The sequence below is a fragment of the Cynoglossus semilaevis genome, chromosome 12, assembly GCF_000523025.1.
Source record: "Cynoglossus semilaevis isolate Cse_v1.0 chromosome 12, Cse_v1.0, whole genome shotgun sequence".
NCBI lineage: Eukaryota > Metazoa > Chordata > Actinopteri > Pleuronectiformes > Cynoglossidae > Cynoglossus > Cynoglossus semilaevis.
Window position 1 is genome coordinate 4,285,475 of NC_024318.1, and position 16,178 is coordinate 4,301,652.

Below are 16,178 nucleotides of genomic sequence, written 5' to 3' on the forward strand. Positions count from 1 at the left end.
ACTGTTGATAAACAAAAAGATGCTTAGACAAATGTTATTTTATTTTATTTTTAATTTTTTGTCTTTTTAATGTTTAATTTGTGTTAATGAGTCACAATGTCAACATGTGTTTAGATGTACAGGAATATTTAAATATTTCTAACAATAGAGCGGCATCTGGGGGTCGGAGGGTGTAATTCCTCCCGACTACCACAGATAATGCTTAGGAAAATCTTACTGCTTAGGAAAATCTTATTTTAACATATAAAGTTCTACTTCCATCCATCCATCCATCATCTACCGCTTACATGAATATGAACGTCTGTAAATACACGATCCTCAATACTCGTTAAATGTTAAGGTGAAGCTCAACGTGACTCTGTGATTGGTTTTTGCTCTACGCAGATAAGCCCCATAGGTAGGGGGAGGAGTAGAACGGGAGGCGGTCAGAGCTGCGCATTTGCACAGGCAGCAGGGAGATCGAGGAGAGAGGGAGAGAGGGAGAGAGAAGGAGGACAAGATGAGGAGCGGAGCTTCAGATTCAGCAGTAGTTGGGATTAATAAAATCCACACCAGGATGGCAAGAGTCAGCGCGGAGGATAACCCCGAGGAGGAGACCGATGAAGCATGAAGGAGGAGGCTCCACAGACGTGCTGCATCACCCCAACATGGAGGCGTAGCACCCTGTAGAGGGGGAGACAGAAAGAAACAGAGAGAGGAGAGATCAGTTCGTTGTAGACGAGAGGCAGCAGCATCATCATCACCATCACCCGTCCGTCCAGCCTGAGTGGAGAGGAGGAGCAGGAGGAGGAGGAGGAGGAGGAGGAGGAGGAGGAGGACAGAGCTGGAGACATGGGCTCCCAGCTGGTGCAGACCCTGCGTCAGGGAGTCTGGGCATCTCTGACCGGGGGCTGGTACCACGAACCGGATCAGAACAAATTCAACAACTCCTGCCACCTCTATCTGTGGTTATTTCTCCTCATGTTGCCTCTGTCTCTACATCTGGTGAGTCTTTATTTAAAAAAAAAAAAAAAATCAGCCTCGGTGGTGGGGGGGCGGGTGATGAGGAGGTGGTCGGGGTGTGTCACTACAGGTCACATTTTTTGGTCTTTCTTGAAAAAAAAAAAACGACCGCAGTGTTTCCCCGACACGCTCCACATCCTGGTCTCTGTGGCAGCGGCAGAAGAACACGACAGTGTCGCAGTGTTTCTGGCTGCACGCAGTGATGGAACGCATGGCTGCCCTTGGATGGGTGGCGTGGATGGAGACAGCCACTGTTTTACTTGTGTTTTCACGTCACGGCCTCTGGAGTAGTGATGGCGCAACGACCAGCTGCCGTTCTCCCAGGGGGAGGAACCTCCTCCTGGGAGACCGTTCAGCCATTAACCTGTGAGAACGGGGACACGATCAATGACCAGAACAGGGGTCTCTGAAGGCCAGGGACCCCCACACTGATGAAGCAGCCGCCACCTCATATATATACTGTATACTGTAAATATATGTAATATTTATTATATATTGTTTTTATTCACAGTAAGCTGGACCTAGAGTGATGTATAAACCTACATTACTTTATTTTTTAGTATTCAGAACAGATGTATTCAGCAGTACACAGGTTCATATACTGTGTTTTTGTTTGTGACGGTACAGAGAGTCAGGTGACTGAGACACTGACGTTCATAAACATACCTGTCAACTGATACCACTGACCTTATCATCAGTGTCTGATCCAAATGCATTACCATCACACACATAATTATCTAATCAAAAAAAATTACTATCTGTCAACAATGTTACCATGAACCATTCACAGCCAACTGTATGAGTCTCTGTGTCTCTGTGTGTGAAGCTGCAGCCTCGGCCAGACAGCCTTGAAGCAGATGCTCCGTGTTCTCCTTCCTGTCTGTTTTATGAGCCATTTGTCTTCTGGGAGTCTATAAACCCGGAGAGTCCACTCAGTGGTCAAACGAGATCCTTGTGCTTCAGCCTTTCATTCACCAGCTGAACTGCATGACTGTGCATCTGGAAAACTTGTCTCTTTTTTAGAGTTTCACCCAAAAAAAATAAAGACTGAAGGTTAACGAAGCTCCTCTCCACTCTGCCACCTACAGGCCCTGCCACCGACCACCGTGGCTTTGAGCATCTACTGCAGCTCCATCACCGTCTTCTTCATCCTCATCAAGGTGGCCAACTATCGGCTACACCTGATGTTTGATGACGGCGAGGCTCTGGTCCGCAGCAGTCTCTCTGACCTCAGCAAGGCCCAGGAGAAGAAGAGTAACGCCTCGGAGTCCTGCCTGCCTGCCAACCTCAGGTAAACACTCCAGACCCCGGGGTTTTGCCCATGTTTGTCAGTTAGTTTGAGGACGAGAGAGAAAAAAACAAACGATGGAGCCGAGAGCTGAAAAGAGGAGAAGACAGAAGTGACAGTTTTTAAAAAATAAAATACCATACAGACTAACCTAAAAACTAAATAAAATAAACTTTCATTCTCTCGGGTCCCCGGGCCAGTAGTTGAGAACCACTGCTCTAGACAGTGGAACAGATCTGTGATCTGCTGCAAAGTTGATGTCAATTGTTTTTTCTGACAGGAAGAGCAGCACAGTCCCAGACAGTGTTGCTATGACGATGTTGGCTCGTAAACGTCCCAGCCCAGTGATCCAGGTGACAGTGAAACAGACAGAAACCAATCCGGGACTGATCGGCGTGGTGAGGGACACCTACTGTACACAAGAGGAAACTGCATGTTGGCTCTGTGTGTCTCTAGAGAATCTGATTTTAATTATGTGTTTTTTTTTTTGTTCTCTTCACTCAGGAATGTTCAAAGTCTGACGAGGGGGAGACGTTGGAAGGTGATCTTGTTGCTGTCAAAAGAGAGTTCTTTTCTTTTTGGCCTTTAACCTTTGACCTTTGACCTGTCAGTGACACCGTCTGTGTGTGATGGAGCTGACAGTCCAGTTACTGCAGTTACACAGTAAAGTCAAACCAGGGCTAGTGTTGAACAACTTCCTCTCCTGTGAATGCATGCTGCATGTCTCCTCTGCAGCCATAAGGTGTCCCAGTGAGTCCACAGTGTCAATGACCTAATTACACAGAACAGCTCATCATAGAATTAGGCCATCATTTCTGGGCAGCAGTTCATTAGTGTGATTCTTAACAACAAACCGGTGACAGATTTAAAACAAAACAAAAAAACAAAAACAAAACATACGCTCCCTTTAATTTCTTCTCTGTGTTAAAACATACGCTCACTTTAATTTCTTCTCTAAGTCAAAACATACGCTCACTTTAATTTCTTCTGTAAGTTGATCCAAATGTCCAAATGTAACGTGGGATTCCTTATTTTTTTTATTTCCAGAGCAGGGGGAGTGTGATGCAGAGGAGAAACATGCTGAGGATGGACAGAACCAAAGCCCAGAACCATCTCCAGATGATCTGTCCAGCCCCAACCCTGACCAGGCCACACCGCTGCTGCAGGCTCAGCAGAGGCCTCCATCCAGGGCTGGGAGAGAGGAGGTGGGAACCACGGGGAAAATGGAGGAGGAGATAAGTGAGAATGGATCTACGAAGGAAAGGATGGAAGTCAAGGAGCCGTCAGAGCCAGAGTGTACTGCTGACAAAGTCTCCGAACTGGATAGAACGGAGGAGAAGAAGTGGGAGGACAACGAGACTGGAGACATGGAGACAGCTGATGAAGGTCTGCCTCCGTCCAAGGAGAGTGGAGAAGACAGTGAGGAGGAGGATGAGGAGGAGGAGAGTGATGGACAGAAGGAGCTGCCGGATGACAACAACAACTCACTGGAGACGTCCATGGAGAACCGGGAGAATTTCGTTGAAATCCCAGAACTTCCTCTACAGGTGGGTGGGGTTGAAGCTGACGTGAATGTCTGTCATTTCTGGAGGTGTTTTTAATCATCTGTGGCCTCTGCTCTGGTCAGGAGGAGCAGGAAGAAGAGAAGTACTGTTCTGATGAGATAGAAGTGGTTCTGATAGACAACTCTGGTCCAGGGTCGGCGTCCACTCACCTGGACGAGAGCGACACAGTCAAGATCATCATCACCATGAGCTGTGACCCTCAGACCGCCGCTCAGCTGGAGGAGAGCGTGAAGCAGAGCATTCTGGAGAACGCCCAGGTAAGACGTCTCGTTCCAAACAGGCTAACAGCTAACGGCTAACAGTTGATCCTGACTGTGTTTGTGAGACGTGACTTTGTGCCTCCTCCAAGGCTCAAAAGGAAGCAGGAGAATGTCACATTAAAATCCCTGTCATCACCTTTGACTCCCCCGAGGACGAGAAGCAGGAGGTGGAGGGGGGGGCGGACGAGGTGAAGACAGAGTCAGAGGACGACCAGACGCCCAAACATCAACAGGAAACCAGTCAGAGCGAAGAGTTTCATCTTTGTAAAGAAGCCTCCAGCCCTGACTCCCCCACCCTGGAGCAGCCCCCTCCAGGCCAGGAGCAGCTGGTTGTTCAGACGACCAATGACAGCTCACCCAGCCCTCAGCTGACCAATGACAACAGCTCCTCAGGTATCGACGTCCACTCCCACCCTGACGACACGGACCCTCTGGACATCAACGTAGATCCACAGGGCTTCCTACGTCTGCCCCCGGCTGTGGGCCGTTACGGACCCGGTGGACGGACTCACATCCGAGGTCTGAGCATGGACAGCGGGAAGGACGCGGTGCTGCTTTCTGACCGCTCACATAACACGGTATGTTAGCAGCTTCAGTCCGACCTGGTCAAATGTGTCGACGTAAACCAACAAACTCTGCTTCTCTCCAGACCATGACCAGTTCCAAGTCAGACCTGGAAGCAAAGGAGGGCCAGATTCCAAACGAATCCAACTTCCTGGAGTTTATTTCCTTGTTGGGGTCCCTCAGCACCAGAGGGTGTGGGGCCAGCACACAGGAAGTAGAAGGTGTGGAAGCCAACCAGGAAGCTGGAGCAGCAAAGGAAGGTACAAGAATCTTAAACTTAAAATATCATTTTAAACAGTCAGGAAATGTTGGCCGGAACGTCGGGATCAGGAACATGGATCAGTTCCGACTGATTCATAATCCTCTCTTTACACTGCACACGCTCAGAGGTTTTCTGCCTCCCATAGATCTTCCTCTCACCTCAGTCTTTTCAACTCAACATCTTTTTTCTGTAAAAGTCAGTTTCTTGGCTGCTGACCTTTGAGAAAAGCCACTCCTCTCTAAGATTTATTTGGACGGTGGTGAAGCTGGCAGGGGCTGAAACAGGACCTGCTCAGACTGAGTCTGTTTTATACAATTTTTTCATTGCGGTTTGTAACCATTTTTTTGGCTTTCTGCTCAGAACAACTGAAAGGTTTCATTAGACTATCATATCAGTCCAGTGTTATCATTATTATTCCAGTGCCGCTGGGGTCAGAATGACTAGACCAAGGTGTTGATTATAATAACACCATGTGCAACAATACTGAACAGATGAAGCAGAATTGATCTGATTAACAGAGAGAGTTCACTTCATTTGTCCACAGAGAGCGTGTGTGTGACGTCCAGACCTGAGGACACGACGAATCATCCTAAAACTGAAGACAGAGCAGAGAGACCCAAACCACCCACCAGTCTGCAGACTGACACCCTACAGACTGGACCTCTCACTAATATTCCCATAGTCTCTCCTGACGGCTACAGGTATATACACACACACACACGCACATGCAAACACACACACACACACACGGTCAGACTGACCCCTGTTTCTGCCTCCAGTCCACAGACGGACAGGGAGAAGGACCCAGACTACGACTCTCTGCCCTCACAGACCTCCCAGTCTGAGAGCTCCATGCTGCAGGTCATCTGCAGACCAGAGGCCACCAACAAAGAAGAAGCCTACACCTTCCACACCGTCCACAGTGAGTCAGCAGCTGCCACTGAACGACCAGTCAGTGTCTGAACCAGCAGCGTGTGTTTTCTAAGTACTATTATTGTGTTGCTGCTAAAAGTACCTCTAGAAATAACAAAAACAAAGAGACAAACATGAGAGATAATATTCAGGAACACTGAACTCTTTATCTTACCTCAATGTCAATGAATGTGTTCTGATGTTTTATCTTACCTCAATGTCAATGAATGTTTTCTGATGAAGCGTTCGTTTCTGCAGGAGACAGACCTCGGAAACTGTACGCCGAGAGAGCCTTGAACCTTCCTCTGGGGGCGGAGCTCATCACTGGGAACGTGGGGTAAAAACAAACAAAACAAAATTCAAACTAATTCACCATCTTTCATGTTTTGTTTTTAACTTAAAACCACATCTGCAGTTCTCCTCACACTGACCTCAGTTTGTCCACCTCCAGTGACCTGCTGTCCACTTCCTCCAACTCTGAGTGTCAGGACGGGCCGGTCGGGGGTCACACTGACTGTCCTTTCCAGCGACGCATCATCCCTGCTCACCGGCTGAGACCACGGAGGACACACCCCGAGATCTTCCAGGTCTGCTCTCCAAACGTATCATTAAAAAAAAAAAACTTTATTCAGACCAGGTTTTAACACAACTACAAACTGTTTATAAAAGTCTTCACCGACCAAAGACGTGATTGGACAGATGAGCAGTGTCTATAAAATGTCTATAACTAATTACTGTATTTTCCGGACTATAAATTGCACAAGCGCCCTCTAGTGGTTGTCAGTGTGAATGTAACGGACATGTACATTTTCCGAGGTACAGGAGTAGCAGATACTGGTTCTCATGCCTAGAGTGCCCTCTAGCGGCTGTCAGTGTTAAAATAACATATTTTATATTTTAATGTATAAGTCGCAAACTCAGCCAAAGGATGAAGTGCGACTTATAATCCGTAAAAAATACGGTAATTAAAATGAACGTGTTCGCGTCCCGGTCTCGGGTTTGACTCAGTGAAAGTCATTTTCCGTCGTGGTTCAGTTTCCGTCGTGGTGCGATTGTGTTCGGGTGTGTGAGCAGCAGTGGACTGAATGGATGAAAAACAGTCACGGTTTTGACTGAGGTTTGGTCCACATCAGTGTTGGCTGCAGCCCAGATGTACCAGGATCAACTGTTGGGACAACAAGACACAGATCTGCTGCTGAATTATTGATGCTGCCCTGTGTGTGTGTGTGTGTGTGTGGACCAGTGAAAAAGTGAGACAGAGAGAGACAGTGAGCGAGAGAATGTCGATGTGCTGACCCGACCCTTGTTGACGTTTTTTGTCGTGCGGTCGTCCGTCTGCAGGAAGAAGACTCGTTGGACGAATCGTCAGAAACGTCCACTCAGGAAAAACCCAGCAAGAAGATTTACTACAAACTGGAACTGTTCCCTGGGAAGTGGATCAACATTTTATATGACAGGCTGACTTTACTGGCCCTGCTGGACAGGTACGGTACTGCAGGAAAGTCTGGGATTTCCTCTGATGTCGGTGGTCTTACGTCATGTCTATGGTTAAATCCCAGGGTTATTATCACGTCAGTGCATTAACTCATTAACACTGACCAATCAGTTTATTGATATTGATAATAATTACAGACGGTTTGGCTCTTCACTCACCGCGGTCAACCGTCACCATCACCACGATTGTTCTATACAGGAATCGGGATGTTCTGGAGAACGCCGTGGCCGTCCTCATGGCCTTCCTGGTTTCTTTCCTGGGTTTTGTTCTTCTCAACCATGGCTGCTTCAAAGACTTCTGGGTTTTTCAGTTTTGTCTGGTCATCGCCAGCTGCCAATATTCTTTACTAAAGGTAAAAAAAAAAAAAAAGAAAATCTTTATTTAATCATTTCATTTTTGCATTTAGAATTTGAAATTCATTTGTCGTTGTTTGTCCTTCTCTGTGGTGAAGATGAAAAAATGAAGACAAAAATGTTTTCGTTTGTTTTCCAGAGTGTTCAACCAGATGCTGCTTCACCGACACATGTAAGGGTTGATCTTATTTACTCTCGAGTCACATTATTTTATAATTACAGTACTTGCTTTGTTTGGTGAAACGTTTTTATTCTTTTTGTTGACCTGTAGCTAGTTAGGCTACATTACTGGGCTCATTTCTGTTTTGGTGTTAATTATGATTCACTGATCTTTAGCTTTTTTTATTTTGTTGGCTGACTTTTAGCTTCTTTTTTTCTCTAAGCTAACTTTTATTTTACTTAATATTTCTGGAGTGGTATGAAGCTATCTGTCAACTATGTTTGGCCACTGATATCAAGAGCATCTCTGAGCAAATGTGTTGCTAACCTTTAGCTACTGGCCAAGATTTTATCTTCATCTAATAGTCCCTTCTTTTTTTGGCTGGCTCTTTAAAACAAAATATATATATATATATTAAAAAAATGGTCTTTTTCATCCCCTGCTGTGGTTGTGGTTTTCCCGTGTGTTTCCTCCAGGGTCATAACCAGCTGGTGGCCTACAGTCGAGCAGCGTACTTCTGTATCTTCTGTGGGCTGATCTGGCTGCTGGAGCAGCTGCTGAGGCGGACGGACCTGCCCGTGTCCTCGCTCTACGGCGTCACCATCGTCTGCCACGACGCACTGAGTTTCCTGCGAGACGTGTTAGTGGTTATGAGCGAAGACACCAGGACAGTGTGTTGACGCCGACATTTCATCTGCTCTGCTGTTTCACTGAACTGGTTTGATGTGAACAGGTCTCACCTACTGCTTCCCCATCATCTTCTTGGTGGGCCTCCTACCTCAGATCAACACCTTCACCATCTACCTGCTGGAGCAGATCGACATCCATTTTTTTGGAGGGACAGGTCGGTGCAATTCTGACCCTGTTCCAGGATTTCATTAATCCTAGATGGGGTTTTTTCTCATCCTGTATTTTTTGTGTTTTCTCCAGCTGCCACCAGTCTCATCTCCGCCGTCTACAGCATCGTCCGCAGCCTGGTGGCGCTGTCTCTGCTTTATGGCTTCTGCTTTGGAGCATTGAAGGTAAAAAGACAAAAAAGTCAAGGATGAGTTTATGGTTGATCTGCTCTCTGACCGCTGTGTGTGTGTGTGTGACACAGGAGCCCTGGGATGAGCAGCACACTCCAGCTCTGTTCTCTGGTTTCTGTGGTCTCCTGGTGGTCTTCTCCTACCACCTGAGTCGACAGAGCAGCGACCCGTCCGTCCTGCTGTGAGTGTGTGTTTCACATGCCTTTAACATGAATGAAAAATGACACACTTTTAGACTTCCCTTCCTTAATCCCAGATCTCTGATCAAGTCCAAGATGATGCCTCCGCTGGTGGAGGGTGAAGAAGAGGAGGAGGAAGGAGCAGACATTAAAGACCCGCTGCCTGAGCAGCTGCAGAACTCCATGGTAAATTGACATGGAATTTAACCAAACCACTCTTTAAGTGTGAACAGCGCCACCTGCAGGAACAAACAAACCTGCTGCAGCTTTTTATTGTGTTAAAATGAGTGACATTGAGCTGTCATGAAACTGAACCTAAACGAAGAACTGAATGAAAACGTTCTCCCCTCTGCTCCACAGAAGGAGATTCTTCTGTCAGACGTGGTCGTCTGCTCTGTGACCTACATCCTCACCTTCGCCATCACAGCCAGCACTGTGTTTCTGTCTCTGAAGGTCAGATCCTCCATCACTTCACACCAGTTTCCACACATCTCTTTTCTGCTGTTGTTGATTGCTTTTACTCACCTGGCATCTCTGTGCCTCCGTGGACGTTCCTGCCCGCAGCCCTTTGTGACCATTGTGCTGTACGCTCTGGCTGCTACGGTGGGGTTCGTCACCCACTACCTCATCCCTCAGCTGAGGAAACATCACCCCTGGTTGTGGATCTCACATCCTGTCCTTAAAACTAAAGAATATCATCAGTTTGAACCGAGAGGTCAGTCAACATTTTAATAACATTTATTTTTTAATTTGTCTGTCATTTAAAAACATCGCTGGTTTTAAATATGTCTGTTAAACATTGAGGATGTAGGGTCCCTATGTCTGGCCTGTGGGTGGTGCTAAGTGCACGTATGAAAGCCGCGTTCTACGATTGACATTTACTTCGTTCGTTTGTTTATATAACGCTATTTCTGTAGACGTCGTTAAAACCTCTACAACTAGAAGTGAATATAAATAACCATTGACTACTTACGGTTATTTATCTAAGTAGCCTTTGCTTGATGATATTGTTCTCTGGACATCGGTCAGTGACGGTGACTCATTTCCTGATGTTCTTGAATTCTGACCCGTGGACCAGAGGATGCTGTGCTGATGTGGTTCGAGCGTCTGTACGTTGGTCTGCTCTTCTTTGAGAAGTATCTGGTTTATCCTGCCATCGTTCTGAGCGCACTGACCAACGACGGCTTCGCCCTGAGTCACCGCAAAAGACTTGGAATCCAGTAAGTGGCCAGTAAGAGCACAGAGCATCATCATCCTCATCCTCATCTTCATCATCAGTGTGGTTTTCATCATCTCTGACTCTCTGCTCCGTCTCCAGCTGTGACGTCCTCCTGACCACAGTCGCTGGTCTGAAACTCCTGCGCTCGTCCTTCTGTGACCCCAGCACACACTTCCTCACTCTGCTCTTCACGCTCATCTTTTTCCACTTTGATTGTCCACATGCCTCTGAGAGTTTCCTGCTGGACTTCTTCATCATGTCCGTCCTGTTCCACAAGGTAATGAAGAAGATCCGCTCTGTCCAGTGACCTCTACGACCCCGGAGGTGTTTCTGTCTGTTCACCTCATCCTCTGTGTGTGTGTCTGTAGATGCGTGAGCTGCTTCTGAAGCTCCATTTTATCCTGGTTTACATCGCCCCCTGGCAGATCGCCTGGGGCAGTGCTTTCCATGCCTTTGCTCAGCCGTTTGCAGTGCCTCGTATCCTTTACTCCTCTCTCTGTGTGTGTATGTGTGACAGTGTATCTGCTGCTGCTGCTGTTGTTCAGTTCTTGACTGACTGGTGTGTGTTCAGACTCAGCCATGCTGCTGCTTCAGACTCTCCTCACCACCGTCTTTTACACGCCACTGGCTCCGTTCCTGGGCAGCGCCATCTTTATCTCCTCTTATCCGAGACCCATCAAGTTCTGGGAGAGAAACTACAAGTAAGAACGAGAGCAGGTCTCAGTTTCTTCTCTATTTTTTCCTGCAGGATTTGGAAACGTTACGAGAGCAGGTCTCAGTTTCTTCTCTAGTTTTTCCTGCAGGATTTGGAAACATTGGTCTAAAGAACCTTCTTTTTTAAAAACATTTACATTAAAATATTGACAATATGTGTTCCTGTCCCTGCAGCACAAAGAGAATCGACAACTCTAACAGCAGGCTGGTGTCTCAGGTGGACAAAGAGACCGGTAAGTCCCAGATCCTGGAAGTAGCGGAATGGCCACTGCACTTTCTAGCCCCCTACAGGACAAATAAAGAATGAAGACTAATATTTTAGCACACCAAGGACTCAAAACATCTCTTACATCTCTGTTCATTCTCATTTCTTCTGCTCCTCTCGCTCCCCCTGCAGGTTGTGATGACAACAACCTGAACTCCATATTTTACGAGTACCTGACCCGATCACTGCAGCACTCACTGTGTGGCGACCTCCTGCTGGGCCGATGGGGCAACTGCAGCGCCGGGGACTGTTTCATTCTGGCGTCCGACTACCTCAACGCCCTGGTCCACCTGATCGAGATCGGCAACGGTTTGGTGACCTTTCAGCTGAGGGGTCTGGAGTTCAGAGGTACACAGGGATTTTCTTCTCCTCCTTGTTGAGAAAAATATTTTTAAAAAAGTCCCATGATTCTCAGGCTCTCCATCTCCACCCAGGTACCTACTGTCAGCAGCGGGAGGTTGAAGCCATCACAGAAGGTGTGGAGGAGGACGACGCCTGCTGCTGCTGTGAACCTGGTCACCTGCCACACATGCTCTCATGCAACGCCGCCTTCAACCTGCGCTGGTTGGCCTGGGAGGTGACGGCCACCAAATACCTGCTGGAGGGTTACAGCATCAGTGAGAACAACGCTGCCACCATGCTGCAGGTCTATGACCTGCGCAAGCTGCTCATCACCTACTACCTGAAGGTACTGGTAAAACTGAGGGAAGAAGAATGAAAAGATACTTTAATAATCCTGAGAGTAAAATGTACTGGTTAATTATAATGAAGCTTCTAATTATAGAAACAAAAAAGATCAAGAAAGATCAGAAACTCCATCTTCTCAGGGGTTACAAATAACTTAAAGTATCTTTTAAAATTCAGTTTGTCATGTGAGAGCTGCAGTAGTCTTAGCCCCGCCCCCAAATGCTCTTATTCATTAAGGTGTGTCCAAATCTGCCCAGTCATCACTCACCCATCTCTTCCCCTGTCCGTCATCTATGCCCCCTCTTCCTCTCCCCCTTCAGAGCGTCATCTACTACCTGGTCCACTCTCCTAAACTCTCCACCTGGCTGAAAGACTCCAACATCCAGGAGGCGCTGCAGTCTTACACCAAGTGGCACCACATCGAACGTGACCCTCAGGTCTTCAGCGTGAAGATCGATGAAGACTACGTTCACTGTCTGCAGGGCGTGACCAGAGCCAGCTTCTGCAACATCTACCTGGAGTGGATTCGGTTCTGTGCTGGAAAAATGGAGACGGTAAGAAAATGGATCAAACAGTTAACTATTGATTTACAAATAGTTTATATTTACTTATGTATATATATATATATTTATAATTTCTTTGAGCCTTTAAGTTTATTCTTCAAATTCGAGGAATTCCTGAAACTGACATTTAAAAAGATAAAAAGCAGTGTTTGCAAAATAAACTGTTATTTATTTACTATTTTTTTCATTTGTTTCTGTAACACTTACAATACTTTTCCACTAGATGGCAGCAAATGACTAAAACTAAATATTGCAGTGGTTGGGAGACACTTTTTTTCAAGTGATGAAGCAGAAGGATGTTCTAAACTTTCTGCTCAGTCGCAGCTTCTGTTGAATTTATCCTTAAAACCATGAATAAAGACAGACAAGGTGAACTCACCTGGTTCCTCACACCTGGTTCTTCACCTGTTGGTCTTCTGTTTCCAGCCTGTGGACTGTGATGAAGATTCTCCTCTGGTCACTCTGTCCTACGCTCTGTCTGTTCTGGGGAGAAGATCTTTAGGAACAGCCTCACACAACATGTCCAACAGGTAAACAAGCACAAACGACACTGTTTTCAAACTAGTAGAAGGGCATCATGCCACTAGGGGGCATCGCACCTGCAGGCCTGCAGTGTTTCTTTAATTATTTTTAATTTTTTGAGAAAGCATTTTTTGATAAATAGATTTTCAGTATTGTAAATAATGAGTTGTGTAATGAGTAATGAATGAAAGTGTCGTCATCTGCTGTTTAAAATGTCAAATATAAATTGACTGATTTAATTTTCCTCGCAGTTAATTTTTTTTCCCTGGTGAAATAAATAGTATAAAGTCATAGCTGAGACTCTGGATTTTTATACCAAAAAGTTTGACTCATTCTCACTGTAGTAAGCTTAGTAACCAGAGGGGGGCAGCATCATCCACTCATTTCATCCTGCACACTGTGAAGAGATGGTGTTTGTTGATTAATCCTGTAACAGAGTGAGAAGTCTAACTCTTCCTCTTCTTCTTTCCTCTGGTTAAAGTCTGGAATCCTTCCTCTACGGCTTCAACACTCTCTTTAAGGGAGACTTCCGCATCGCCACCAAGGACGAGTGGGTCTTTGCAGACCTGGACCTTCTACAGAAGGTGGTGGCTCCTGCCGTCAGGATGAGCCTCAAACTGCATCAGGTAGAGTCCAGTCCAGAGTCCAGTCCTGGTCCTGGTCCTGGTCCTGGTCCTGGTCCTGGTCCTGCTGCAGCTCCGTCCACCTTCACCTTCTGCTTCTCCATCTTCTCAGGATCACTTCACCTGTCTGGAGGAGACGGAGGAGGCCTCCATCCTGTACGAGGCCATCACCAACTACCGCAGCAGCCTGGTCATCTGCCACGAGAGCGACCCGGCGTGGAGGAAGGCGGTTCTGTCCAGCCGCGACACGCTGCTCACGCTGAGACACATGATCGACGACGGCACGGACGAGTACAAGATCATCATGTTGTACAAACGACACCTGAGCTTCAAGGTCATCAAGGTAGGACCGTCGCCGGACACCGAGAACCGACTAGAGGTTCTGTTAACGTTGAACAGATGAACTTCACTTCACTGCTCGTCCACAGATCAACAAGGAATGTGTGCGAGGTCTGTGGGCGGGGCAGCAGCAGGAGCTGGTGTTTTTACGGAACAGGAACCCAGAACGTGGAAGCATCCAGAACTCCAAGCAGGCACTGAGGAACATGGTCAACTCATCATGTGACCAGCCGCTGGGCTATCCCATGTAAGAGTCCAACCTCTAGGGAGCCAATCAGAGGGCCACAATTACACTTGACTCCACCTACAGTCAGTTTAGATGCCCCCCCCCCTTCTCCCTCCCCCATATGTCAGTAGTCCGTCCCACTGGTACCTCCGTCTCCCTCCCTGTGTTCTGATGGTATGACTGTTGTTTCAGGTACGTGTCTCCACTGACCACGTCCTACGCCGGAACTCACCGCACGCTGCGCAACATCGGGGGAGGAGCTCTGAGTCTGGACGTCATCCGCTCCTGGCTCTGCTCCAAATGGTTACGGTCAGTTTCCCTGGGGAACTAGTTACTTTGTTAATGCTGTACCTTAACTAATAAAAACTAACTAGTAACAGTTACATTTAATCTCCTTATTCCTGGGTTTCTCTCCCAGATTAGATTAGATTAGATTAGACGGTTAATCCTGTTTCTGTGGTTAGAAAAGTGTGGTTTTAATTTGACTAAGGAGCTCAGGATCTGTGTGTGTGTCACAGGGTTCGTAAAGACAACCTGACGAGCTGTAACAGTGGCGTTAACATGGAGGACGTGGACTGTGGGGCCGGAGGATCGTCTTCTCTGAGTCAAAACCGTCCGTCATCTGTGACGTCCAACAGTCTGAGTCTGTACCAGCAGCACAGAGCCAGGACCACACACAGCCACAGACACCACAACTCAGGTACACAAACAGCCAGGTAGTATAGACACCACAACTCAGGTACACAAACAGACACCACAACATACTGTATATGTGGTAGTATTTGTAGTAATACTCATAGTAGTATTTGTAGTAGTACTTCCCTCACCTGTTATGTGTTTTTTTTGTTTTTTCGTCAACAATGGTGACCCACAGCCAGAAGAGAATATCGCAGCCGGTCCGTTCAGCCTCAGAGTCAACGTCCTCCTGTCAGCAGCCAATCAGGGCCCATCGTGGACCCAGGCTCCACCCACGGCCTGGTCCAACGCCTGTCCAACAGCCAGCTGTCCTTCAACACATCCATAGCTTCTATTTTCTCCTTCTTCAGGACGTTCTTTAGGATGTTCTTCAGGATGTTCTTTAGGACGTTCTTCAGGACGTTCTTTAGGACATTCTTTAGGACGTTCTTCAGGACGTTCTTCCGTCTCTTCTTCAGGTCCCTCGTCTGTCAGGAGCAGGTGGGATCAGCTCACAGCTGCAGACGGCACAGAACCCCCATCCGTCCAGTCAGGTACTCTGTTTCCTGTGTCTGTGAGTCGGCGCCACCTTTGACAACACAGACCTCTGGACTTCTGCACTTCTCTCCCTGAACTGCAGGTGTCCTCGTCCTCGTCCACGCTCAGCCTGCTGTTTGGGAAGCGCAGCTTCTCCAGCGGCCTGGTCATCTCTGGACTGTCCGCGGCCGAAGGAGGAAACACCACCGACACTCAGTCCTCGTCCAGCGTCAACATCGCCATCGGGCCGTCGCACAGGTCCAGCAGCAGAGCCACACAGGTGAGACACAGGCCACTGATGGTCCATGTACCTTAGTTTGAGAAACATTGGACAGAGGTGACTGGAAAAAAAATCACAACAATTATGCAGTACCTTTGAACATCCACCAGTTGTTTTGTTCCGTTGTCCGTTGACGTCCCGCTTTTCTGTCTCCGTCTTCATCAGTGGACGTCGGAACCCTACGAGAGCATCGACGTCTCCTCGTCCCACGTCACCGTAGCTGTGAAGGACGGCACTCCGTCAGTGGACGGAGGCTGCAGCCTGGGGTCGGAGAGGAACCAGGAGGACTCAGGTTCAGCTTCAGCCGCAGCTCCAGAGAAAACAGAACAGAAGACCGTCTGACACACACACACACAGACACACACCTGATCTACAGAGAGGACTGTATGAAACGTTACACACACAGACACACACACACACACTCCTGCCTCCTGTTCCTCAGCATGTGGCCTGAATGTAA

At 47.4% G+C, this 16,178-nt stretch overlaps 1 protein-coding gene and 2 long non-coding RNA genes across 3 annotated transcripts; 1 reads left to right on the forward strand and 2 right to left on the reverse strand.

Moving 5' to 3' along the window:
* Positions 1–66: 66 nt before the first annotated feature.
* On the forward strand, positions 67–16,178 carry pcnx2 (pecanex 2). Its single transcript, XM_008321586.3, has 40 exons — positions 67–984; positions 2,091–2,293; positions 2,571–2,688; positions 2,795–2,831; positions 3,338–3,837; positions 3,918–4,112; positions 4,205–4,693; positions 4,765–4,939; positions 5,486–5,642; positions 5,721–5,863; positions 6,112–6,190; positions 6,305–6,440; positions 7,195–7,337; positions 7,547–7,700; positions 7,841–7,873; positions 8,338–8,509; positions 8,595–8,705; positions 8,792–8,883; positions 8,961–9,070; positions 9,146–9,254; positions 9,429–9,521; positions 9,633–9,783; positions 10,147–10,288; positions 10,387–10,564; positions 10,656–10,764; positions 10,859–10,988; positions 11,176–11,234; positions 11,399–11,614; positions 11,701–11,954; positions 12,274–12,507; positions 12,943–13,046; positions 13,520–13,664; positions 13,774–14,004; positions 14,090–14,247; positions 14,419–14,535; positions 14,745–14,926; positions 15,101–15,264; positions 15,378–15,455; positions 15,542–15,718; positions 15,884–16,178. Exons 1-40 carry the CDS (start codon positions 832–834, stop codon positions 16,058–16,060), a joined length of 6,408 nt encoding a protein of 2,135 aa, XP_008319808.1. The 5' UTR covers positions 67–831; the 3' UTR covers positions 16,061–16,178.
* Positions 5,900–6,409, reverse strand: LOC112487822 (uncharacterized). Its single transcript, XR_003051281.1, has 3 exons — positions 6,285–6,409; positions 6,067–6,177; positions 5,900–6,028 (listed from the first exon to the last, which is right to left on the reverse strand). It is a non-coding gene; the product is annotated as an uncharacterized LOC112487822 (long non-coding RNA).
* LOC103387081 (uncharacterized) lies at positions 8,961–10,165 on the reverse strand. The gene is made up of 3 exons (XR_522387.3): positions 10,042–10,165; positions 9,594–9,753; positions 8,961–9,091 (listed from the first exon to the last, which is right to left on the reverse strand). It is a non-coding gene; the product is annotated as an uncharacterized LOC103387081 (long non-coding RNA).

Excerpts from the sequence above, each read along its gene's own strand:
- pcnx2 (XM_008321586.3), top strand. The coding sequence starts at position 832 with ATGGGCTCCCAGCTGGTGCAGACCCTGCGTCAGGGAGTCTGGGCATCT. Across the intron at positions 8,884-8,960 it reads TCTGCTTTGGAGCATTGAAG|GAGCCCTGGGATGAGCAGCA; the intron begins GTAAAAAGACAA and ends TGTGTGACACAG. Across the intron at positions 10,989-11,175 it reads TTCTGGGAGAGAAACTACAA|CACAAAGAGAATCGACAACT; the intron begins GTAAGAACGAGA and ends CTGTCCCTGCAG.